General features: G+C 41.8%; 1 protein-coding gene across 1 annotated transcript in view; it reads left to right on the forward strand.

Moving 5' to 3' along the window:
* Nucleotides 1-26,436, forward strand: part of PLXDC2 (plexin domain containing 2) — a 378,653-nt gene that overhangs the window by 333,958 nt on the left and 18,259 nt on the right. The window contains exon 13 of the mRNA XM_054020649.1: nucleotides 20,343-20,503. Within this exon, the coding sequence (XP_053876624.1) occupies nucleotides 20,343-20,503 (161 nt within the window). The remainder of the gene's footprint in view (nucleotides 1-20,342; nucleotides 20,504-26,436) is intronic.

A 26,436-nucleotide genomic window follows, 5' to 3' on the forward strand; every position in this document is an offset into this window, starting at 1 on the left:
GGTGTGCCATGAATGCTCACAAGATTGGAGGTTGGATGCGGGAGTGGGTGAGGGCTCCATCTGGGAGGGTGCGGGTTCTGGGGTGGACCAGAAATGAGGAGTTCAGGATGCGGGAGGGGGCTCCGGGTTGAGGTGCGGGGGCGGGGGGGCTAAGGGCTCTGGCTGAGGGTGGGAGTCTGGCTCTTAGAATCATTGAATCATAGAATATCAGGGTTGGAAGGGACCTCAGGAGGTCATCTAGTCCAGCCCCCTGCTCAAAGCAGGACCAATTCCCAACTAAATCATCCCAGCCAGGGCTTTGTCAAGCCTGACCTTAAAAACCTCTAAGGAAGGAGATTCCACCACCTCCCTAGGTAACCCATTCCAGTGTTTCACCACACTCCTAGTGAAAAAGTTTTTCCTAATATCCAACCTAAACCTCCCCCACTGCAACTTGAGACCATTACTCCTTGTTCTGTCATCAGGTATCACTGAGAACAGTCTAGATCCATCCTCTTTGGAACCCCCTTTCAGGTAGTTGAAAGCAGCTATCAAATCCCCCCTCATTCTTCTCTTCTGCAGACTAAACAATCCCAGTTCCCTCAGCCTTTCCTCATAAGTCATGTGCTCCAGCCCCCTAATCATTTTTGTTGCCCTCTGCTGGACTCTTTCCAATTTTTCCACATCCTTCTTATAGTGTGGGTCCCAAAACTGGACACAGTACTCCAAATGAGGCCTCACCAATGTCAAATAGAGGGGAATGATCATGTCCCTCGATCTACTGGCAATGCCCCTACTTACACAGCCCAAAATGCCCTTAGCCTTCTTGGCAACAAGGGCACACTGTCGACTCATATCCAGCTTTTCATCCACTGTAACCCCTAGTTCCTTTTCTGCAGAACTGCTTCCTAGCCATTCGGTCCCTAGTCTGTAACAGTGAATGGGATTCTTCTCTCCTAAGTGCAGAATTCTGCACTTGTCCTTGTTGAACCTCATCAGGTTTCTTTTGACCCAATCCTCTAATTTGTCTCTTGATGGGTTCGGAGGGTGGGAGGGAGTCTGGGGTGCATGCTCCGGGCAGCGCTTACCTCAAGTAGCTCCCGGAAGCAGCGGCACGTCCCCCAGTCTGGCTCCTACACGGAGGCATGGCCAGGTGGCTCTGCATGCTGCCCCATCCGCAGGCGCCGCCCCTGCATTTCCCATTGGCCCCATTTGCTGATGGCAGTGTATGGAGCCCCCTGGCTTCTCCTGTGCATAGGAGCTGAAGGAGGGACGTGCCGCTGCTTCCAGGAGCTGTGAGGAGCAAGCCCCTGACCCCGTTCCTCAGCAGGAGCTTGAGGGCCGGATTAAAATGTCTGAAAGGCCGGGTGCGGCACCGGGCCATAGTTTGCCCACCCTTGCACTAAACATAGCTCATTGAAGCCAATAGAAAGACTCCTATTGACTTCAGTGAGTTTTGCATCAGACCGTCAGGGTGAATGCTGATTTGCTCTGCATGACGAAATGCACTGGACCTGCCCTGCTGTAAAGGGAAGCTTTACTGTTGATACTAGTTACCTTTTCTGGGTCTTGTATAGTTGTCTTGGGCTTGAAAGAATGTGTGGTTAGGGTGACCAGATGTCCCGATTTTATAGGGACAGTCCCGATTTCTGGGTCTCTCTCTTATATAGGTTCCTATTACCCCCACCCCCTGTCCTGATTTTTCACACTTGCTGTCTGGTCACCCTATGTGTGGTGTCCATGTTGCCCTTGACATTCTGGATTGCTTTTTTGCTGCACGGTTCACCAGTGGTTTACTTGAGTGGATTTTTTATTTAGTTCCCCCCCACACCGCAAGTTAAATATCCCCTCTCTGTATCATTTTTCCAGTCGCTCGTCTGTCTGGATAACATCTTCACCTCACTATCAATAGCAACAGCACAGCTAGGAATGTATTGAACTTTGCCTCATGCAGGGCTGTTCATTTGTTGTTAATTGGCATGGGATTTGAAATATAGCTGGAAACTCTGAATAAGGTAACTTACAAATTAACCATTTAACCACTTTATTAAAAGGGATACTACTATGGTTGGTCAGCCCCACATTTGACTTGTTCTTTCTCTTGTTTGTTTTTGAAGTTGTTATACTTTGTTTTATCAAAACAAATGCTTCAATGCTCTTCTTCTTAAAGAGCATAATGTATAAAGTTGCATCAAATCCAAACAGTATATTTTTTTAAAATAAATTCCAGTTCTCTCCCACACTGGGGGAGTTACTTCAAACACCGTATTTAGCTTGCCTCCTCTTGCCTAAGATCTGAGAAGGAAATCTCTGAAACGGAAAGCAAAATGTTCAAAACCAAAAGGAAGAACTCTGATGTAGTCCCTTGGTAGAATGTGGGGTATGGCTTTCTTTAAGCCTAGGTAGGCAGTTTCAGTGCATAAAGCTGCTTGATTTCAAAAATAGAAACCAACAGCTATAGATTCACTTTTCTTGGGTTAGTTCTTGAAATAAAAAAGGTGGTGATATGGGCTTCAAACAGTACGGAAGCAAAGTCACTCAGCAGGATTTCTCATTCACATAGTAAACGGAGCTTTTAATCTGGGAAGTTCTTCATGAATCTTCAATTATGCATTGAGTTTTACAATAGCCCTTATTAGGCTCTGATAAAACCTCTGTAGCCACAGGTCTGTTCTTTGATTCACTGGGATTTGTCAGCCTTTCATAAAGAGAAGAAGATTCCAGGTCAACCAAATACAGAGTCTTTAGCCTTTCCAAACTAGATCCTGTAAAACTCAAATCAAAGTGAACCTTTTGTAATGGAAAACTAAGCTATATCTGATCAATAAGGACCTATAGCTAGATGTGTCCTTGGATGATAGCAGTCAATAGGTGATTAGGTACAACAAAAGGATTCTCTATAAATTCTGCATTTCCCCTTTGGCTGGAACTTTTGAGGCCAAATTTTATCCAAGCAGTAACTAAATTAAAATTTTAAAGCAGACTGCAGTTGTAGGTCAGACTTCCTTGACCTTTTAGTTATATGAGAAAATCACTTGCAATCTAGTGCTATACCCATTCACATATAACCTTGTGTGACACCTTTTACCATAAATTCCAATTTAGCTTTTATCTATTTCTTCTGCATTTGTTCTTCCATCACTGCACGTCTAAGGATTTTTTACAGTCGGCTAGCTTAACATCACACTTGTTAACTCTTAATTCTATTAAAAGTTTTCAAACTTGAAAAACCTGATTTAAAAGCTTAGAAAAATTAAAATGTTCTTGTATAATAGCATTCCTATTTTATATTTTGTTATAAAAGCCCTTCAATCCATTGTTGTTGTTATTTTCCTTTAACTTCATGTGTATCAAAGCTAACATATTTCAAAAGCAGCTACCTAATTTTTCATAAAAGAAGCAGGCAGCTGGCAGTAATGATACAGTAATAGCCCTTTCATGTTGAGAATTCTTGGGTGGATGATTTAGAATCACTCATTCAGGAAAGCTAAAAAAATGGAATTTAAATTGTTTGGTTCATGTAGGATGAACTAAGCTTTTCTAGTTTAAAATTATTTATGATTGAGTGAGCCCCTTTTTCATTGAACTAGTTCAAACTGAATTTAGATGAGAACAACAGATAATTGTCCCAGAGTTCTATATATTTGTTTTTTAGATAGTTCATTACCATGATGTGCTAGCTGTAGATTCTTCACTTGTCTTGAGTACTGAGAAAGACAGGAGTTACGTGTAAGGCAATGGCCATGAGGGCAACTGTTGCCATTTTACGGTAGTCAGAATATCTTCTTAAAGAAGAAACTTCCATTTGAGAAATGCAAAGCTTCGCAAATTCATCCTGTCTGATGTGCTACTATGAAATTCGCCCTTGAGCAGAAGACCAACAAAAGACCTGTATTAGCATGTCTGTACTGCAAAGAAAACCCCTTCCTGCCAAGTCTCAGAGCCCAAGTCAATTTGCAGGGATCAGGCTGAGGTGCTAAAAATAGCAGTGTAGACATTCCTGCTTGGGCAGGAGCCCAGGATCTGAGACCATCCCCCTTGCCGGGTTTCAGAGCCCAGGCTCCAGCCTAAGCAGGAATGTCTACACTGTTATAAATAAGCCGAGCCCCATGAGCCGAAGTCATTTGACCCAGGCTCTGAGATTCAGCGCCACAGGTTTTCCTTTGCATTTCGTAGACACGCCCCATGCCACTTATGTCCTACTTAAGCTCTCAAAACAGGGCTTTAGCTGGACGTGAGTGTGGTATAAGACATCTGCTGGCCTTTTGTATAGGGTGAAATACAGTGTGTGTAGTATGCAGATGGCCATCAAAAAAAATCAAGATTTGCAGTCTTGGGGAAAAAGACTGTTACATATATTTGGTACAATACAGTGTTTATTAAAAAGCAAGATAAGACTGGACTTTTGCAATGGAGCCTAAGGGTTTTAGAGAAACAAGGTGGGTGAGGTAATATCTTTTATTGGAACAACTCCTATTGGCAAAAGAGACAAGCTTTCAAGCTTACACCAAGCTCTTCTTCAAGACTGGGAAATGTACTCGAGGTGTCATAGCTAAATACAAGGTGGAACAGATTGTTTAGCATAAGTAGTTAAAATGTATTTCCAGCTCCCATTGGAATTTGGGCACCTAACTCCCTTTGAAAATCCCAGTCTAAATTTATGCAAAAGTAATAATAAATATTTGGATAGGGCCCAAACCTTCACTTCTTGTGCACCCTAAACTCCAATTGAAATCTATTATTGTGTTTATTACATTGATACCTGCTAATCATTATTTTAAAAGAATTTTCTTTTAACATACTAAGTTTACGCATGGTTCAAAAAAGATGCTAAGAATTGCTCAGGTAGTGATAGCATGGTGCATTCAAGAGCTATATTACTACTATTTCAGGGAATCTGAGGTGGAGCCTGGACAGGCTAAGATCCACAGGTCATGGCTTTGTTGTTATTCCCTCAGATCGTGGCTTGCCCAAAAGAAATAGTACCCTTGCCCTCTGGCTAATCAGCTCTGATGCCAACTAAACCTGTTGGCCAAGGAGTCAAGAAGCCATGGTTCAGTCTTCCTCTTCCAAGTCTTTTCCTGAGAGAAGGGGAAGGTATGAGCTCTAGTCTGTACTTTGGCAAAATTCCAAATGGGATTTGGCTCTACAATTTAGTCCGTTTTTATAAGTCTAACCCTGTGTTTCTCAGCTGTTTAAAAACATTTGAGTTCTGACATAATTGCAGAGTTTATGCAGTTCATGGTAGCCAAGAATTTCCCTAGTGGAAACTTGACAGAGTATCCAACCATTTTTTATTTTATTGATGCTGTACTGTGTATTGTGTTTGTTTAAAAACAGTCTTATCAATAAGCAGCTTTATGATTGTGTCATTAGTGTTGGAAACAGCAATCATAAAAAATAGAGAGATGCTACCAGAGCTCAAAGATAAGAGAAAGCGGGGTGTGGAGGGAGTGTATTAATAGGTTAAAGACAGGAAGGTGGGATTTTGTGAAAAGCAATTAGCCATCCAGATTATCAAATAAATCAGAAAGAAAATTGTCTTGTGCACATAATTTAGTTGTTTTTTAACAAATCAAAAATAACTTGTCATTTTTTATGTGAAACCAAGTATCTAGCTAGATTTGCATATTTACTTAATCTAACAAATGCCCTGTGTTGCTGGATATCTCCACTTTGCTATCTCAGCAGCATCAGTCCAACAAATTGTCAAGCCATTTCTCCTCTAGCACTTCCAAGCAATGAATTTGTTCACATAATCAAACTCTCTAGACTAATTAAAGTTGGAATAGGGTCTTGAATACATCCCAGAGCACTCCTGTTTTCTTCAGTTTTATATGAAACATAGTCAGAGTTGGACTATAACCTCCAAATGTTTTGCTAACTGCAGTTCATTGGCTTGTACAATGTCAGTCTATGTGCCTGGAAGAGGAAGCCACTGTTTCCTGAGAAAGGGTAATGGGAATTCTACAGTAGCATGTGGCTGTGAGCAACATTAACTTGACATGCCCAGTCTGTATTAAAATAAAAAACAATTAAAGTTCTTCCTTCCCAAAACAACCTATGAACCAAAGGTATTAAAAGGGAAATATATAGTCTATTAACGAAAATACCTCTGGCTGCTGTTAGCTCTAGGTATCTACTAGATAAGAGGATGGCAGCACCCATCTTAGCAAACAGTGGGGATTGAACCAAGACCTCCAAAGCTGAGAGTCTTTACAACTTGAGCTAAGGAGCCAGCCTGCATAGTTGGGGTCTATAACAGACTCACTATCTCTGTGTATCAGACCCAGAGGGGAACATGTTATATGTACTGGGTATGTTTACATTGCAGCCAGAAGAGAGCTTGGACCCAAGGGGCAGGGTTGACCTCATGTTCTAGCCCAAGCCTCCACTGGCACTACAATGTCCACGCTGCTATTTTTAATATACTAGTGAGACCCCCACTATCACTAATCCCAGACAGAGCGTAGACATACCCACTGATTGGTGTGTTATGCTGGCAATTACTAAAGCAAGTACAAACAATGAGTACCAGCCATTGGATGAGTTGTGAGCAACTCAGAGTGGGACCATCCTACCAGGAATTCCTGGAGGCATTGTGCCTCAAATAAACAGTGGTCACATGAAGCCCCAGAGGCTATCAATACTTGTTGGGAATCATTCTCTCAACCAGCCCTTTCGTCATGTTAACAATTGGGCGTGAGTGATGGGTACCTCTAACCTATGCTCAGTTTTAAAAGTGCTTCTCCGTATTCTACCAATCATTCATTGCTGGCAATATGTTCACGGGTGGGATAAGCTAGAACCCCCACATGCACCAGTACTGCAGAGGACTCAGACTCTAAGAAGCTGACATAGCTAAATGATATGTCCATAAAGATAACCTCAAAATCAATCACCACCATTCAAATCCTGGCAAAGCCAACCACTCACAGCCTTCTGACATGCACAGTGCTCAAGGAAAAGTGAAACAAACATTCACGATCCCCGTCTGCAGCATTAGAAAAATTCCTCCTTAACCCTTAGAGACAAGCACTGGTATAGCACAAAGCATGGCAGATACATGGCAAGAGGGTGCTGCCTAGGGACTCTTAATGCAGTCCAAGCACAGCTAATGCTTACAAGATGGGGGCAGGAGGATCTTGATGTTTTTAGCCGTAGTGTTTTGTAAAATCAGTCTGTTCTTCTGGGCCAACTCTGTTTTCTGAGACATGGGGCTTGACAGCTGTTCCTCTCAATATTGCACTGCAATCCCTAAATGATTTTTCTTAAAAATTGTAAGTATCCTCTGCAACGGTGACAGGAATTAATTATAGTCCTAGCAACGGATAGCGCAGCAGTAATTTTGCATGGTGCTGTGAGTTACCGAGGCCATGCTTTATTATTTTGAAATAAAAATAATGACTTGTCCAACTGCAATCCAGCACAAGATCTCTTAACGGGATAGTAATTAACTTGTCACCACGATAACATTTATGCAACAAAAAAACGGTCTTGTATATTTTCAAGTGTTGTTCAGTTTTTTTATGGTTCAGTCCTTGTTAATGATAAGGTTCTTAGGCATGCAGTACTGTTCGGGTTCAACAAATGTGAGCTGTACACTTTAAATCCAGCCTACTTTACCAAGGACTAGCTTAAATTCTGAGCCAGAGGAACAAGTGCTGAACTCCTCCATCCTGGGGAAACAACATCACAGATTAATAATCTTTACTTTCAGGAAATTCAATCTAGTAAATCTGATAAATTGCTTTCACTTCAGTTTGCTTCCTGGTGCTTTTGAGAGTGCCCAAAAAAGCCTTAAACTAAAGCATGTGGGTTTTCTCTAGAATTTTCACATCTCCCCATTCACTGCTCACCAGTTTTGCTGTCATCATTTTCTTACTGCAGTTATCCTCATAGTAAATATGGGAAATAAGAGGTAAATTACCCAGAAAAGTCAATACATATAATGACAAAGTCTTCCCAAAAAATAGAGCCATTGTTATTTTCTATGCAGAGAATGCATGTCAGACTCTGGCTTTGCCACAAAAGGCTTGTCTACACACACAGACTGTAGTGGTTTAGGATATGGTGTAATATTTAAGCAATTTAGCTAAAGTGAAACATCTGTGTATGTAGACACACTTACCTCGATTTAAGCCTGGCATATGCTGGTTTAATTTGCCTCTGCTGCTGACATATCTATTATTTGTAAGCCAGATGTAAAGGGATCCACACACACAGTTGTTCTGGTTTAACTGAATCAATTTACCACCATCTCTTTAATTAAACTACTGCAACTTGTATGTGTAGGCCAGGCCGAAGTGTTTTGCTGGAGAACAGATAGGGGAGTGGAGAATTAGGCACTGTCCAGACTGAACTCTTTTCCTTTAAAATTTCCCACTATGGCTCTCACCAGTACAGCTCGGAGCCCTGTGTACACTAACGTTCTCATCCTTGTTACCATTGGTAAGCTACACAGTTGTTTGTGGAAAATTTGAAGGGAAGACTAATGCAGATACTCCCTGAGTTGAAGTGCTCTAAAGCTTTATGCCTTCACAGGGAAAATATAATGAATGCCTCAGGGAGCAGTAGAGGCAGCTTTAGAAAGAAGGTAGCATGCATTGGCCCAGTGTCTGCTGCCTAACCTCAACTGGCATGCAGGGGAGACAGTGCTTTGGCCACACTTAATCCAGCTAGCCACACTCCCTTGGGGATGAAGAGCGCAGGTGCTTTGCCAGGCCAAATGATACAGCACACAGTTGAGTTCCTTTGAGCCAGTCAGACGGAATCAAGTTATTTCTTGTACAAGCCCCTGGAGGTTTTGACGTGATTCTAGTGCAGAACAATGCAGTAATTTGCACCACCAGCCTATGCCAGTAGAGCGTTGGCACCCAGCAAACTAGATCAGTGGTTCTCAACCAGGGGTATGCGTACCCCTGGGACTATGCAGAGGTCTTCCTGGGGGCACATCAACTCATCTAGATGTTTGCCTAGTTTAACAACAGGCTACATAAAAAGCACTAGCAAAGTAAGTACAAACTAAAATTTCATGCAGACAATGACTTGTTTATACTGCTCTATATGCTATACACTGAAATGTAAGTACAATATTTATATTCCAACTGATTTATTTTATAATTATATGGTAAAAATCAGAAAATAAGCATTTTTTCAGTAATAATGTGGCTGTAACACTTTTTTATTTTTGTCTGATTTTGTAAGCAAATAGTTTTTGAGAGGTGAAACTTGGGGGTACACAAGACAAATCAGACACCTGAAAGGGGTACAGTAGTCTGGAAAGGTTAAGAGCCACTGAACTAGAGAACCATGGCACTACAAAGGCTGTTCATGTCCAGCATCCTGAACAAAGGATCCCTTTGGGCTTGCTACTTCCAAGTTTTCTTGACTCCAGTCCAGATCAGACTGAGTGAAACTAAGTGACTTGCCCATGGTTACACAGAAAATCTGTGGTAGAGACAGAAATTGAACCCAGATCTCCTGGGTCACAGTTTGTAGTACATGAATAAGACCATCTTTCCTCCCTTAAATGCAGGGAGAAAGATAGTTTTAAGACATTACCTTAACCATAAATGCAGTGGCATTTTGGGGGACCCCAGGAGTGCTTTCACACCCTGCTATATGTATCTCATTGTGCTGGTAGTGCTAGTGCCGTGCTGTAATGACAACATTATGCTAGAAATATAAATCTTGAAAATAGTACCCTGGTGTGATGATCACTCTGGGCTGCTAACGTGAATCCTCCATTTTTTGAATGCAGTGTTGTTGTAGCCCTGTTGGTCCCAGGATATTAGAGAGACAAGGTGGGAGAGGTAATATCTTTTACTGGAGCAACTTTTCTTGGGGAGAGAGAAGCTTCAGAGCTTACACAGAGCTCTTCTTCAGATCTGTAAGCTCAAAAGCTTGTCTCACTCACCAACAGAAGCTGGTCCAATAAAAGATATTTACATCGCCTGCCTTGTGTCTCTAATGTGAATTCTGTCATTCTGGCCCTGTTGGGTGTATCCTAATATACTGAGAGCATGAATTTTGGCCACTGGAGGAGGACTATAAATCTTAATGCTAGTAGCCTGCTGTTTAGATCTTACTCTACACTGAGCCTAGGAGTTTGAATTTTGGCATGTGTATCCTGATGCCAGTCCAGGAAGGCAGTGGAGTTTGGAAATAAGGTGAACACAGGGCCAGCCTTATGGGTGGATGCTGTGGCCAGGGGGGTAGGTGTGGGCGCTGTGATCAAGAGGCAAGGAACAGGGTGAGCCTGGGGTGCCATGCCATGAAAGGGAGCTCGGGGCAATGGGGAGGAGGCAGCAGGGCCCAGGGACCATGCGGGGGATTCCTCTGCCACTTTGGCCTTGGCCCCCCCACTTTTACAAGGTTCTGGCACCCTTGGGCTCCCACAACAAACCATCTCCCTGGGCGGCTGCCACAGCTCTTACCACTGCCTGGCTCTGGCTTCTGGCCTGGCTAAGGGGCAGGGCCTCGAGGGAGAGGAGGAACAGGGAGCGGGTGCCATGGCGAAGGGCTTTGGGGGGCCCAAAAGTTTTGTGCCTAGGTCCCCAATAAATCTTAATCCACTTCTGCATAAATGTATTAGCCCTTGTGCAGCCAAGCAAATTACAGTGATGCAGAAAGCTCAAAAATATTAATGAATGCTAAGGGAATTACTTCAACCCAAAACAAGGACATCATACTCCATTACTGTGAAGAAAGATGGAAGTTGAGAGCATTAAGTTCCTGCAACAGCAGTAAATGCACTGTTCTGGATGTTCCTCTGTAGGGTTCTTCAAACTGTAAATCTCTCTCTGCTTTCCCAACATGTAAGATCCTAAACCATATGTTTTCTGAGATGACTGCAGATAGTTCCCCATCAGCCATGTATGGTAATGAAACAATCCTTGGGGCTGTCTTACAACCTCTTCACAGCTAAGGGTTATGCACTAGGAAGAGTATTTCTGCTCTTGCACTGCCCAATGGGGAGAGAGGGAACATGTGGGAAAGACCCTTCGCCTGGTGATTCCCAGAAGATTCTGTTATAGGGAAGCAGCTATTTGGTATCTCGTGAAATTCCTGGGAAAGGGGGCAATTAGACTAAATAGGGAGCAGGAAGTAGTTTAGGAGAGAACACCAGAGGGGCTGTGGAAATGATGTTAGCCTAGATGCATTAGTATTTTGAATGGATGATTTGGGTTGTAATCAGTGATGGGCTGCCAAAATCTTAACAACCGGTTCCCTACCGGGTCTTCGGTGGCATTTCGGCGGCGGGTCCTTCAGTGCCGCCAAAGACCCGGAGCGAGTGAAGGACCCGCCATCGAAGACTCGGAGCGCTGCCCGGTGAGTACAAGCCCCACGGTTTTTTTACGTGTTTTTTTTAGTCATCCCTGCCGGCGCCCCGTCGAAACTGTTCGAATCGGGCTCCACACTTCCCAAAACAGCCTGCCCCCCCATCCAACCCCCACCCACGTCCTGCCCCCAACTGCCCTCGTCAGAACCCGCAACCCATCAACCCCCCTCCGCTCCTTGTCGCCTGATCACCCCCTCTCGAGACCCCCCCATCCTAACTGCACCCTGGACCCCACCCCCTACCCAACTCGCCCCACTCCCTGTCCCCTGACTGCCCCGACCTCATCCACCATCACCCTGACAGACTCCCAGAACTTCCACACTTACCCAACCCCCCCATTCCCCATCCCCTGACCGCTCCTCACCCCCAGAACCTCCGCCCCCTCCAACCACTCCCTGCCCCTTACCCAACCCCTCCTCCCAGTCCCGGCCTGGCCCCCTTACCATGCTGTTCAGGGCAGCGTGTATGGATGCCATGCAGCCTGCTGAAGCTCACAGCCCCACCCCCTTACCATGCCGCTCAAAGTGGCAGGAGCTGCAGAGCTGCCCAGAAGCGGTCCAAAGTGCTGGCAGTGCAGTGCGCTGCGGCTCTGTGAGAGGGGGGAAGGCTGGGGAGGGGCTGGGGAAGCCTCCCCAGCTGGAAGCTCAGGCGGGCCGGATGTGGCCCGCAAGCCGGAGTTTGCCCACCCCTTTAACAACTGGTTCTAAACCGGCTTCTAAATTTAACAATCGGTTCACACAAACCAACTCCAGCTCACTACTGGTTGTAATGCAATGCAGGGAGATGCTTCTTTCTCTGGCTGCAATCTAGAAGGAAGCCCTGGGACATGCCAAGCAGCAGCCGCAAGCAGTTTGCGATGCTGCAGCCACGGAAGCCATGTCCTAGTACAGGGGTCCCCAACGCGGTGCCCGTGGGCGCCAAGGCACCCGCCGGGGCCTCTAAGTGTGCCCGCGTACTGGCCGGCGGATGAGAGGGGCTCAGTGTCTCAAGTTCAGATATAGAACTGAAATCTCCCAGTGTTTGAGAGTATAACCCTGCAGCTTCCCCAAAAGCAGAAAATACGCAGCCCCTAAACTCTGCTCTCAGCATGTCCCTCTTTCCCCAAGACCTCAAGATTTGCAGATTGCGCTGTTTTGCACAAACAAGTAAGTGAATTTTATAAAGCTGAGGGCCTGCTATGGACAATACCAGCCCCATTCTCTCATAAAAGACAGGGGCTCATAGCATGCAGCCATGCATTGGCCAGGTGAGGCATTAAATGACCTAACAACTATAGGTCTTTAGAAGTCTCCAATTTCACTGATTCCATAATAATTGTGTGATTAAAATCCTTTGTCATGTGTGATTATGGGACAAAGGGCTCATCTGTAAAACTTCCATAGCTCAGCAGTTTCCGTGTAAGGTGCAAGGGTACATTTCCATCTGCTTTGAAAAAATGATTATGAACCGCCCAGGCCAGACCTGTTCTTTGTCTGTACTCTGTGTCATTTCTGCTTATTTTAGTGTCTCTTTTTAGGATCAGCACTCTGGATTGTGAGCTCTTTGGTGATCTGACCTGTCAGTTAAAATGTGTGTAAAGTCCCCTCCCCCCACCACCCTTTGATGCTATATACATAAAATAATAATAATGTATTAACATAATTTTTATATTCGTAAGCAAATATTGGAGAGAGCTTGTTTATTAAAAACATTCGGGTATTACTATTACTTTTGCATTAGTATTAATAATACATCAGACTGCATGGTTTATCAGCCAGCACAATCTCCATGCTACAATCCATTGCTTAAAAATCAAACCCAATCCTGAAACATTCATTTTTTCATCCTTGCGCATGCAAATTGTGCCAATCAGAGTTCTGTCATTGACTTCAAGGAAAGCAGAAACAAGCCTAAAATCAGCAAAGACAAAACCAACAAAACAAAACAAAACCCCAACCTGCACCAAGTGGCATATTCACACAAAGACCCTGAAAAACGCATTGTAAGTTCTATTTCTTTAACATTTAAATTGCTATAGGACACTAACTCACTAGTTCCAGAGATCAGTGTAAATATGTGACGGTGCTTTATCACCATTAGGGCCTGATGCTACTACAATTACTCATGTGAATAGTCTTTCATTCATCTGAATAGCCCCAAAAAATCATTATTTTAGAGTGATCGTTAATAATACATTATAGCATTGCCACATGGCCTAACAGCAAATGCATTTTTAAAGCACTCACAAGAAAACAATTTCAATGCCCATCCTGTATTCCTTTGTTATGAAATCAGGGCCTGATCCTGCAAGTCTACTCATCAGAGTAGTCCTTTTAACTAGTCACACTAATGCCAACAGGAGTTTTACCGTTGGCTTTAATGGGGCTAATTAAGTCAATAAGGGTCATAGCATCAGCCCTCAATAATTTTAAGCGGGACTCATACTGAAATAAAATTTCAACCTTAATTTTATTTTTTTAAAGATCGGTTTTGTTTGGATATTTCACTTTGGTTTGGTTTGGTTTGGTTTTATTAAGAATCAAAAGTTTAACTTGGATTAGCTCATAAAATACCCAGGTTGGGGACCTATAGATAGATCTCTGATAGATCTTGTGAGGCCATCAAAGCCGGGCTCTCCTCCTGCATGTTTCATAGCAAGCCCACAGGATGGGATAGAATCGTAGAAATGGAGGGCTGGAAGGGACCCCTTAATCCATCCCCCCTACACCGAGGCAGGATTATATCTGAGAGGGATATGGGAGTAGTCGACAGTGGAGCAGGGGAGGAGGAAATCTCAGAGGCTTTTGTCCATAAAGAAAAATGTACTCTCTTTTATGTTTTGTATGTAGAAAATTTTAAGGGTTCACAATGTTTAATGTGGATTAAAAATTTCACCTTTTTTGCCCCTCTACATCTCTCAAGGTCTTCTGTGTCCCCTCCAACAATCCTGTGGTTCCCCACACCTCTCCCAAATTCCTTTGGGCCCTTGGGCCCCACTCCATATGGCCCACAGGTGGTAGCAGGAGATCAGTTTATATTGATAAACTTTTAAACATTATTTTTAAATGCCTCAATATATAAGTGAAGAAGAGTTCTGTGTGGATGTGACTGGGCCATAGCCAGGAGTAACTGGAAAAGGGGGGAAAAAAAACAATAAAAAAAAATGCATCCTACCACTTTCAGGCAGACATATCTGTACAGCTATATTGGGATTTATGAACAGTGCTTTTTGCAGCCTAAAATATAAGAGCAAACTGATAAGAACGGCTGGCTTGCTTCAACTGGGGTCTAAAAAAGCAATGCTTAACTTACAAAGTCTCTTCCAAACAAAATAACTCCTAGGTGTAGCTCCTCAGTTCTCCTTGCTTCCTGGTCTGGAAGTTCACTAACTCTGTCCTGCAGGGGTGAGCAGACAGGGCTCCCACCAAAAAAATAGTAGTGGACCTTCAGGGATTTTCCCTCAGCCTTCCACTGTCTCCTCTTTACATTTCTGCTCTAATGAATTCCTAGTTATGAAAACATTTTTGATTTTCACTCATTATCTGTATAGGCTTGTCTACACTTGCAGCAGTGCCTGCTGTAGCACCCGACATAGGTACTCCACTTCTCCAACAGGTAGTAGCTATGTCAACAGGAGGGCTTCACCTGTCAACATAGCACTGTCTACATTTGGGGTTAGGTTAGTATAACTATGTCTCTCAGGGGATTTTCCACACCCCTGAGCGATGTCATCATACCAACGTCAGTTGGCATTGTAGACCAGGGTTTCCTTGGAAGACCTTCCAGCAGCAAAAGAGGAGACTGGAATGAATTAATATTTAGCTCATTTGTGTGTTTGCTTTTTAAAAAGCATGTAATTACCCACTGTTTCCTTCCTGTTATACAGTCCATAAAGAAAAGCAGACTAGCCTGAACATGTGAACACACTCCTTTTGTTTAAGAGTTATACTATAACCATTTTTGTTTGAGTAATTGGGTGAGCTTGCAAAGGCCTTATACTCAATTCAGTGGCATCTCTCTGTCTGTCTGTCAGACCATCCAATCAATTCAAAAATTTCTGGGGATGTTCTAGGCAACAATAGCCAGAACCCTGTGGATTTGGGAGGAACTTGGAAAACCAAAAGGTGGGAAACGGGGGACACACGAAGCCCCTGCCAGCTCTTCAGCACAGCCAAACCTCAAGCACCTCTGCAATTTTCTGTAGGACAAAGAACTGATTGATGGCATCCATTAACCCTTCCAGCCTCTCATCTCTGCCTGTCATCCCAATGGAGTTTTAGCATGTTGACATCCTGAATGGCTTATATCCCCCAGACAGAAAGAAGAGTAAGGATTGAGGAGAAAGGGGACATGAAGAGATTGTGGACCCTGATATGGAGGGAGAGTAGAACGGGGTGCACAGAACCTTTGGTGGATGACAGGTTGGTAGAGGGGGAAGAAGGACATACAGAGCCCCTGGTAAGCCAGGGGAAAGGAGGAAATGAGGGGAACATGATTTATGAAGCTTCAGACAGAGCCCTTGGCATGGGAAAAGAATGGGGGACCCTGCTACTGGTGGAGAGGGGAATGGAGACAAACAGAACACCTAGTGATGGGGGAGATTGGGGGCCCCTGGTAAGGAAGGACATGAAGGGACAAAGTGGACTGAGGTGCCCACAGAGCCCTATCCAGGGGGAGGAGAATGTTGGATTCTGAAATGGGAAGAGGAGGGAATGGGGAACACACAGAATCTTTGTGGGGGAGAATTGGTATGGAGATTAGTTAGTATGCAGAGCCCCTGCCATGGGATGAAAAGGGGGACTGGAGAGCATGGGGGAAGTGGAAATGGAAGGGCACACAGAACTCTTGGCAGGGGAGTGACTGGGGGGAGTTGTAAGGAGTCCCTGAAATAAAGGGGGACACACAGGGCGTTCGTCGGGGAAGGAGCCCTTGGTGTGTGCCATAAACTCAGCCTACACAAGCTATGATGTGTGTGACCCTCTAGTAAACAGAACATGCTATCTATAACACCCACCACTGGAACAAAAGAAAAGGAGAGTGTGAGGGAAGCTCATTCGTGAGAGCTGCCATCAGGAAGGGATTGGTCATCAAGACAAATATCCTCCTTAAAGATTTAGCCTGGCCTGCAGCAGGAGATGGGCTGTGATAAGCTTAATAATGTTTTTGCACCTGAAAAAGATTCCAGGTCTTCTTTCTAGCATTCCCCTCTGTGGCTTTTTAAAGACCTGTCCTTGATTTATGGCAGAGGATATTTTCACAGTTGACAACATTGTTTATTGTCTGTGCAAACAGAGTGAAATCAATTTCTCTTCAGCATTCTAACACTGAGGTCAATGAACTGAAGTTTGATTATGGAAATCACTAGTCACTTACACTTGTCATTTAGAAAACCATGTATTTATATTTTATTATTTTTTGCATTGGCCATTCTGATCATTATTTCAATGTACTTGGAATACTTTACACAATGGGCTAGAAGAAATACTGACAGGCTGCTATCATTTGGAGTCTCTCATTTACAAATCCAGGTAGTAAATACCGACAGTGTATCAAATTAAAGGGATTAGTTTGATCTGGTCCCTACTCCCTGGCTAGGACCTTTCTTTCATATCTCTGTGGAATAGGATAGTCCACAAAGTAATGATAAAAGTACTTGTCAGGCATAAATTGCTCAGAAAATTGGTGTAAATGGTCAAGTAAATTTAACTTGTGCTAATCCAGCATTCAGTGGAAGAGCAAAGGAGTAGGCAGTTGTAAAAGGAAAAGTAACTATTAGGGAGCCAGTTTATGAATCCTTTACTCCTACTAATGAGTCAATGGGACTGTTCGTGCAATTAACTGCTCATCACTGCAAATAAAGGATTCACAATCTGGCCCAGGGCATGTAACATAAAGCAGGCCTCTCCTGCTGGCTTCTAGATAAATTAATTGGTGTTTGCACAGTGCTTTGAGCATGTAAAGCGTGTACAAGTACTAAGTATTATTATCCTTATTACTGTGTATAAACTGAAAATTTCAGTTTGAGCTTTTATAATTCAGTCTAGTCCCAGGTGCAGGCACACAGCCATTTTATAAATGTCTTAGGGCCTGTTTCTGTCACTCTAACTCCACTGAGTTATACTTTACAGCATGCGTTGGCCCATTGACTGCCTGATTAATTATACAGCCGCACCACTGGTTAAAACGGTCCTATCTCAGGATTTTGGAAATCCTGGAGAGGAGCAGGGGAAAGTTAAATGATTCCAGATTCTCTCTTCCTCCCACAAATTTGCTCTTGTGGCTAGATCAGCGGTTCTCAACATATTTACCATTGTGGGCCGCATATGCGGCTCTATATGTGTTATGTGGGCTGCATCCAAACAACATATTGACTACCTGTATGGCCCTGAGGCTGTCACATGGGTCACTGCTGTGAGCTGATTGGGCTGCAAATGGCCTTCAGCTGCAGGTTGAGAACCACTAGGCTACCTTAAATTATCTCTCGGTAAAGCCATCTTCCTTTTTCCACTGATCTTGTAATGGCCCTGAGGGCAGCCAGTCATGGGAGCAACTCACATCTGCACACTTCATCTGGTGTACTTGTGTCATAAGGAAAGATGGCAGAATGGGACAAATGGTAGTAAAAAATTGTGCAGATGGTACAAAAATTAATACACAAGACCCCTTGAGATATGGAAAAAACATGATTAGCATAGCAATTTTGAAATGTATCTGCTGCTAGCTGTGAACAGTATGAATAAACAAAGTTAATTCAATTTTAAGTGTGCTGAAATGGCTAAGACCCCACCACTTTTTGTTGTAGAAGCCCCCCACTCCTTGTAATGATGTGGGGGCCCCAGCTCTGTTTCACCATTCTTGAGCACATTTGTCTCCTCATCTTTCTTTTCTGCCCATTTTCTTTCTCTCTCCCATCCTCGTCTGCCTTTTGTTTCTCTCTTTCTTATCTTTTACTTTCTTCTTCTTGTGCCTGGCTTTGCAACGCCCCCAGCCCCGCAGGCTACAAGAAGGTCAGGTTGGGCCTGGGCCCCATGTGCTCTTGTGGTTGAGCTTAGTGTTGTGAAAGCAGAGGAGAGAAGATTAGGGTGGTCGACTGCTGTCTGAGCCTGCAGCATGTGAAGTGTTCCATAGCCAGCTGCTGCAAGACCTGGAAGAGAAGACTACTGGCTTCCAAGGAGTTTCCTGCTGCTTTACCTATAGCCACAGAAGCAAATCTGTGGGAAGAAGTACTATCAGACATTCATGCTCTTCTCCAAGATCCCAAGTTAGGGCAGCATTTTAAATTCATTCCTATGGTTTTGATTATGGGCCTCTAGCTTTATACAGTTTGAGTCCATCTGAGAGTACTACTATGCATGAACATGTGTAGCTGGAATCACGAGTTAGCCATTCTCCCTAAGTGCTCAGCTGGTACCGTGACAGGCATCACTGTGAGAGAACCTAGCTAGATAGTCCCTTTCCTATTCTTTTTCTATTTTCCTTGTCTATGATATGTTTTGAATGATCTTTTGACCAGTTGGTGAATGCTAAAAGATCATGTACAGTAGTTATTACTATTTTTATGTACCATTTGTTTGCAGTGCTGCCTGAGAGGTACTAGGTGCTTTTCAGGCACATGAGAAGGTGCAGTTCCTGCCCTGAGGATCTCACCAATTAAGGACAAACAGATACATCCTAGTCTGGGAAAGGGAACAAGCAAAAGGATTTCTATACAACTCAACAAGCATCACTATAGGCAACATGACAGAAATGTGTTTTGGAGAGGGGCTTAAAAGTGAAGGGTCCTTGATAATGAGTTAAGCTTTCAATTGCATAAAAACAAAACAGAACTGTCACTCAATCAGTTAGCACAGTATATAGAGAAAAGAAACAAGAAGAGGGCAGCTTTGGAGTGATTCAGAAGCCCGGAATGGGGTCACGTGAAAGCAGATGACATAGGTGATAAACAGGCAGACAAGGATGGGAACACTAGCACCAATATTAGTTTTTGTATTCAAATCATGTGTTCCAATGAGTCTTAAAACTAATTCAGGGCTTCTGAATCATTCTAAGTCCTTCCCCTTCTTGTTTCTTTTCTATTTACAGTATGATAACTGATTATGTGTGAATTCTGTTTATAGGCAATAGTAGCTGAATAACCTACTGTTGATGTTTGAAATTGCTAAAATTCTTTGGGGTGCCCAAAATAGGAATCAGACTCACCCAAGTTCAACCAGTACCACCAAAGACAACTAACTAACTTAATAAGACTCTTTCAGCATGATGATAACACTGTTAATCAGATTTTCAATTGGTTGATTTATCTGTGAGTAGTGGTGTTATTTGCTTTAGGGGTTATATACTCTTCTTTCCCCCAAGGCAAATGTATAATACAACAAGAGACCTATCGGTATAAAGTTTAACAAAATGATCAACTTCAGTAATATTTGTACTCCCTTCGTACTAAGATTAAAATATTTGAGGGTCATTTAACATTCATTTGTTACACTTTTGCAATGTGATTCAGTTGCACAGGACTTTGGGAAATCATTCTCCAAGCTAATGAATCAGGCTTTCAGAATGTGTTTATTAGCTACCCCTCACTGGGAGCTGTGACATCTCTCAAATTGAAGCTTGCAAAAAAAATGACAAAATACATATTTCAAAATGTATTCAATTAAAACTTGATGTCTGTAGGACAACTGTGATAGTTTTTTGGGAAAATCAAAGTCAAATTTTGTTCTTATGTAAATTCATTATGTAGATAATTAGGAACTTTAGAATGTCCAAATTACTTTCAGAAAGAAGGATATTAATTTTGTTTATTGAGCTAGAAATAATAAAACATTTGGAAATGTCATTTCATTAACATTATATGAGTACGCATATGGGCGATAGGAAGATGTAATTTCTTTCTGCAACTTGGGCTAATGAGAATATTAGGAAAATGTAGGACAGAGAAAACAAATGTTCAATTGTCATTTTAATAATTTATTGTAGACAAGAAATAATCTCTCTTAATCTCAAAACAGTTGTCATGCTAATAAGTATTCCATTCTTGTAGCCTCTACAGATGATAGCGCTGCAGAGAAGAAAGGTGGAACTCTCCATGCTGGTTTAATAGTTGGAATTCTGATATTGGTCCTCATTGTAGCAGCAGCCATCCTTGTGACAGTCTATATGTACCATCATCCAACGTCAGCAGCTAGTCTCTTCTTTATTGAGGTAAGTCAAAGGTGCCATGATGGGTCACTAATTCTGTTACTTGTTTCACATGATTATTTAGTCTACAGAATAGTACTTTCTAAGCTAAAACTATAGACTGTTCTTTGAATCCTGATTGGTACTAGCTTTAATCTGTAATGTTTATAGAATCTTAAATACATAACCCATAAGATGCTACTATAAATACAGTCACTTCCTCCACTCCTCACTACACCCCTTTTATTTCAAGAAAGTAGGGTTTTTTTACACAATGTGTATTCAAAGGCTATATGCAGTAATTTCAGTTATCAGTCATATTCACAAAATCTCTTGCTATCTTACATTTTATTCACTTAAAATAACATTTTGTCACTAGATGTAATGGTAACTGTGAAATAGATGCACATTGCCATTTTATTTGTGAGCTTGTATTTATTTTTTTATCTGTTTATTTGTTTAGTGTAAAAATAAAAGAATATGTGCACTAGTAAATTCTGCAAAATGCCTGACCTATGGCAAGTTTAATAACACTTGGGGTAAGCCAGACACTTCTGCAACGGATTCATTTGTTGAAATCCTTTAATGCACTACCTGACAGTATATAACAACGTGAGACTAGAACATTATCCCTAGTACAGGTATTTGTGGCTCCAGTATATTGTGAGGATCTGCCCTCTGCTGTGATAAATATTTCTTTCAGAGCACAGCAGAGTTCATCTGTATCAAGCTAAATATATACTTGCTATACAAGAAAGAAAACTGAGACCATGCATGAAACCAACTTGCAGTGTTGGCCTACTTTTAAGAACATGGAAAATATAATAATAATAATATATGGAGATATACCTATCTCCTAGAACTGGAAGGGACCCTGAAAGGTCATCAAGTCCAGCCCCCTGCCTTCACTAGCAGGACCAAGTACTGATTTTGCCTCAGCTCCCTAAGTGGCCCCCTCAAGGATTGAGCTCACAGCCCTGGATTTAGCAAGCTAATGCTCGAACCACTGAGCTATCCCTCCCCCTAAACTTGTAACAGATAACAATAAAGATGCATAACAACTGGAAATATCATGAAGGACGTACCTGGGGATTGCTTAGGTCGAAGATCAGCCAAAAGGGTCTGGATCATTGATAAAACATTCACTCTTAGTAACAGGGACTTGAATTGAAGTGTAAATTAAACATGGCTTCATCTTTAAAACTACTTTATAGTTAAATAGAGAACTTACATGCAAGAGTAGTGACATAAATCAAAATGAAATGCTTACAAGTATTGGGAGCGCTCAGGCTATGTAACTACATTAATCATTTGGGATCAGGATACAAATAACAAACTCAGGTATTTTTCATACATATCTAAGTGACAGACTGAGGCAAATTTCTGTTGGTATAAGTGAACCCAACTCCGCTGAAGTCAAAGGAGCTGTGTCCATTTCCGTTAAGTAGAAGATGTGGCCCACTGCATTTTTCACTAGCTTTAATTGGCCCTGGCATGGGAAACTTGTTTATCTGTTAACGGAAACTTCCAAAAAGACTTGATTTGTGTGGCAACACCATTTTCCAAAAGGACAGAAACAAGGTACTGGCTAACAGTAAAATACATATTAAAAGGGGGTTTCTGAGGTGCATAGTTACATGGTCCAAAGCAGAAATTCTACCAGTTAACAAATTATTATTATTAAACATTTGTATTATAGTATAAATGTACACAGTTCTCCCTGGAACAGTAGAGCCATCTACTACATAATATATTTACTGTCACCAAAAGTGAAGTAATCCCAGCATTCAATGCTAATGAACTAGCTTACTAGTTTTCAGGACAGGCTGTTAGAAAATGTGGTAACATGATCTTTCTATCCTACCCAAAATGAATAAGATGCATGAAAATAAGGACAGTTATTGGTATGTAAGCATGGGTATTGTGCCAGGAAGGGGTAGGCTTTTGGGGTCAGTTTCATGATAACAGGTAGAGATGTTCCTTGAACACTGAGACTCAGACTTGCAGAGTATTTTTATTGATTTTTTTTAGGTGCTTGAAAATGAGTAGAGAAAAGGATTATTCTGAATTTTAGAACATTACCACAGCTTTGGAAATATAATAGCAAGTATCTGCAGCCTCCGGTATAGGAGAATGCTATTGCTCTCTGAAATGCAGTTGGTTCTTGCACTGATTGCTTCTATTAAGTACATTTTTATTGTTTGATGTTTTCAGATACTTTCATAATTACTACCACTGATCATTTAATTTAACAAAGAAAAACTATAAGTAGTTTGGCCAATTCAGAAAATGCATTCATCCTTCTCAGCTGGTGCACAAGGGGTATGCACATGCAACTCCCACACACGGAGAGGAGAATGTATCCCCCTAAGGTTTGCTTTTGGAAAGAACAAAAGTGCATATGTGGGAGGGAATGTAGAGGAAGATGATAAAATATAATTGTTATATGGAGACAATATATACAAAAACATTTACTCATTTGGTTGTAGAAACAATACCAAAGGTTCTATCAGCATAAAGATTCATGACTGGGAATAAGAGAGATTTCTAAGTAAGCGATGCTGGTAGCACAATGATGTAAGGGAATCCTTGTTAGAGGGAGATTTGAGACCAAAATACCCAGTCAACAGGGTTGGCAAGGTTCTCCAAAATAGCCAACTTACCTTATTTATTGGAGATGAGTAGAATAGAGATCTGGTGTTAGTGTTGTAGAATATGGATTGAGAAATGCTGCCACAGTCTTGACCAAATAGCAGGAAAGAAATCCCACCCCCTCCCCCAAACACACACACAAATGTTAGGTAAAATAAGAGTAGTGAATGGGGAAAAAAAGTTGTTTTAATATATTTTGTATGACTTAAAGCACAGGTAGGCAGGCAACTTCTTCACATAATTGTATCTGAACAATTGACCTATAACCAGTCTGCTTTTCCAGAATTGGTGTTCCTTGAGCAGAGAGCATGAACTGTACCTCCTTGCCTTCAGTGGTGGTTCAGTCCTGTAATGCTCAAGGTGAAGCCACAAATTCATTCTCATTTGTCATACTCAATCAAGATTTGAATCTAGGTCTCCAGAGTGAAGGCTAGTCAATGCAATAAATAAATAGCCAATGTACTGATGCGGAGAGAAGAAAGAGAGGAAGTGGACCTGCCTTTCCTATGCTTATAAAAACAAGCTATCTGCACCCTTATAGAACATCTTATTGAATGTAATGATAACCTTTGTACAGAATTTTTAACCCGTTATAGAATTCTGTAACAGAAGTGCAGAGAATCCACTATTAAATGCTATAGGATGATCTTTTAATTCTCTATGAAGTATGTAATTTTATACTAGATTCTGTAGGTTTATAGAGTGACTGCCATAGAACCTTTTGGTTTTAGCCTTATTAAATGCATAAGACTTTTTCCTTGTGGAGGGTATTTGTGTCTGGACTGGGTCTGAATGCTGTGACCCAGAAATTTTGTGCTTGTCAGTTACGAAGTCACAGATGAGCCCCTTTAATTGGAGTTTGTATATATAGCTACTTTGACTTGTTTGATTACATACTAAAATTATAAGTTGTTCCTGCAACATAACACAGCTGGAAGAGACAGCAGTGTGATTTCCATTTGCAGTCTATATATCATTATGCTGGATAGCCAGTCACCCCACATAAACCAACTGCCATGTAGCATCTACCAAGACTGGACCCAGTGACACCTGTACAGTACATACGCTTTGTTAGCAAAGACAGGTTTCATTTGCTACTTATACAATGGTTCTTCGAAAGAAGACAGCACACTGCAATTCATTTTCAATAACCAAAGCCTTTTATTATTCATTGCTCTTCATTATAATATCCTTTCAGAAAACAGGAAACAGTCAAACACCAATTTTTCTATATGTTTCCTTCATTGACTCTCAGAAGGCCTGTCAGATTACCATCTATTTTAATAGCAAATATTCACCATAACAACAGATGTATAGGACAATCTCTGCTGATGTTTTGTTAGTTTGTTAATGTAATGAACCGAAAAATATTTTACTCTTCCTTTAAATTTGTGTTTTGAAATAGAAAATGTTTTATTTAAAAGTGGAATAATTTTGACAAGTTTGAGGAAATGGTAATTAAATAACAAATGCGATACTTAGTGGGAGTGTAAATGGATACGTCTACACTACACGCAAGGGGTGTGATTCCCAGTTCATGTAGACATACTTGTGCTAGTGTTCATCTGAGCTAGGATGCTAAAAATAGTGGTGTACCTGCGGGAAGCACGGACAGCCGCAGTGGGAGTACAGCTAGCCGCTCTGAGTACAAACCTACCTGAACCCCATAGGTATGTACTCAAGGGAGTTAGCCTGTGTCACCAATGCTGCTGTCCACTCTACCATGGCTACACTACTGTTTTAGCAGGCTAGCTCAGAGGAGAGATAGCACACTTATGTCCCTGCAGGCTGGGAATCACACCCTTAGCTAGCAGTGCAGACATAGGCTAAGTCAGCAAGAATTTGACATCATTTGAAGGGATGGGAGATTCTTGGTGGAGATTTTAGTACTGGCCAGCAATGTCAATTTTCACTACAAAAGAGGTAGTTAGTAATCAGTCATTTCTTCTTATCACATATTAATGAATGTGCAGATATTTAATAATCCTCAGTATATTTTAGAACAGGGGTAGGCAACCTATGGCACGTGTGCCAAGGGCGGCATGTGAGCTGATTTTCAGTGGCACTCACACTGCCTGGGTCTTGGCCACCGGTCCGGGGGGCTCTGCATTTTAATTTAATTTTAAATTAAGCTTCTTAAACATTTTAAAAACCTTATTTACTTTACATACAACAATAGTTTAGTTATATATTATAGACTTATAGAAAGAGACCTTCTAAAAACGTTAAAATGTATTACTGGCACGCGAAACCTGAAATCAGAGTGACTAAATGAAGACTCGGCACAGCACTTGTGAAAGGTTGCCGACCCCTGTTTTAGAATATATCTAACAACCAAGTACAGAGTAAAGGATTCTCAGCAATGGACTGATTATAAGAGAACTTCATAGAATGAAAATTGTGTATCAAGTTCCATGGCTGGCTTGCAAATTGTCCACTCAAATGGCACTGCACTTTTTTCCACCCTTTGGATTGGAGGAGAATAAATGTATCCAAATGGAGCAGGGAACCCAGAAAAAGAGAGCAGCAACTATGTATTAGTAGTGCTTTCTATGGTAACTATGTTTGGATCCTTGCATGTTTTCAGGAGGGAATGGGTAGAGAGCGAAGGATTATTCTAGGCAGTATGGTTCCTTTATAGTTCCAAGTTGGAACACTTATTAACTCTCTTGGAAGTGGTAGTTCATGTTTATTATTCAGGAGAAAAGCAAACAGTGAATATTCTGAGCTGGATTGCTGCCAAAGGAAAAGAGGACAGGGCAATTAAAATAAATTTCTTTGAAGTAGCACACATGTAGCTAACATTTCCTTGTCAGATAATGACATGATAGAAAACAGAAGACCTCTTGTGTCATTTCCCAGAAAATTAGGGTTTTTTTTCACCTTTTGACTGGAAACCCAGAATTCTACAATAATGGAACCTACCTTACAGCTTGTAGTAATGTTCTTACAGCACTGGGAATCATTACTGTGGACCATAGTAGTATTTCTTTTAAAAGAGAAGGAATTGTCTAGAAGTATACAGTATTTTAGACATACAGTAGAATAAATACATAGAAGTTGATGGAGATTCTTGGGAAATGCTATTCCAAAAAGATGCATCCAGGTTGTTCCAACAGCCATCAGCAACATTATCAAAAAAGAAACCAGAAAAAGGTCAAAGCCAGAAAGTCCACCAGAGATTGTAGTAATACCAATGCAAGAAGAACGTACACTAGAGGTTGGTATACAGTCTTACAGCTGCCACTAATTCTGGAGATGGTAAAAGAACAACCCTAGCTCTCACTTTCTTCAGTGGAAAGACT

Source organism: Malaclemys terrapin, chromosome 2, assembly GCF_027887155.1.
Source record: "Malaclemys terrapin pileata isolate rMalTer1 chromosome 2, rMalTer1.hap1, whole genome shotgun sequence".
Classification (NCBI taxonomy): Eukaryota; Metazoa; Chordata; order Testudines; family Emydidae; genus Malaclemys; species Malaclemys terrapin.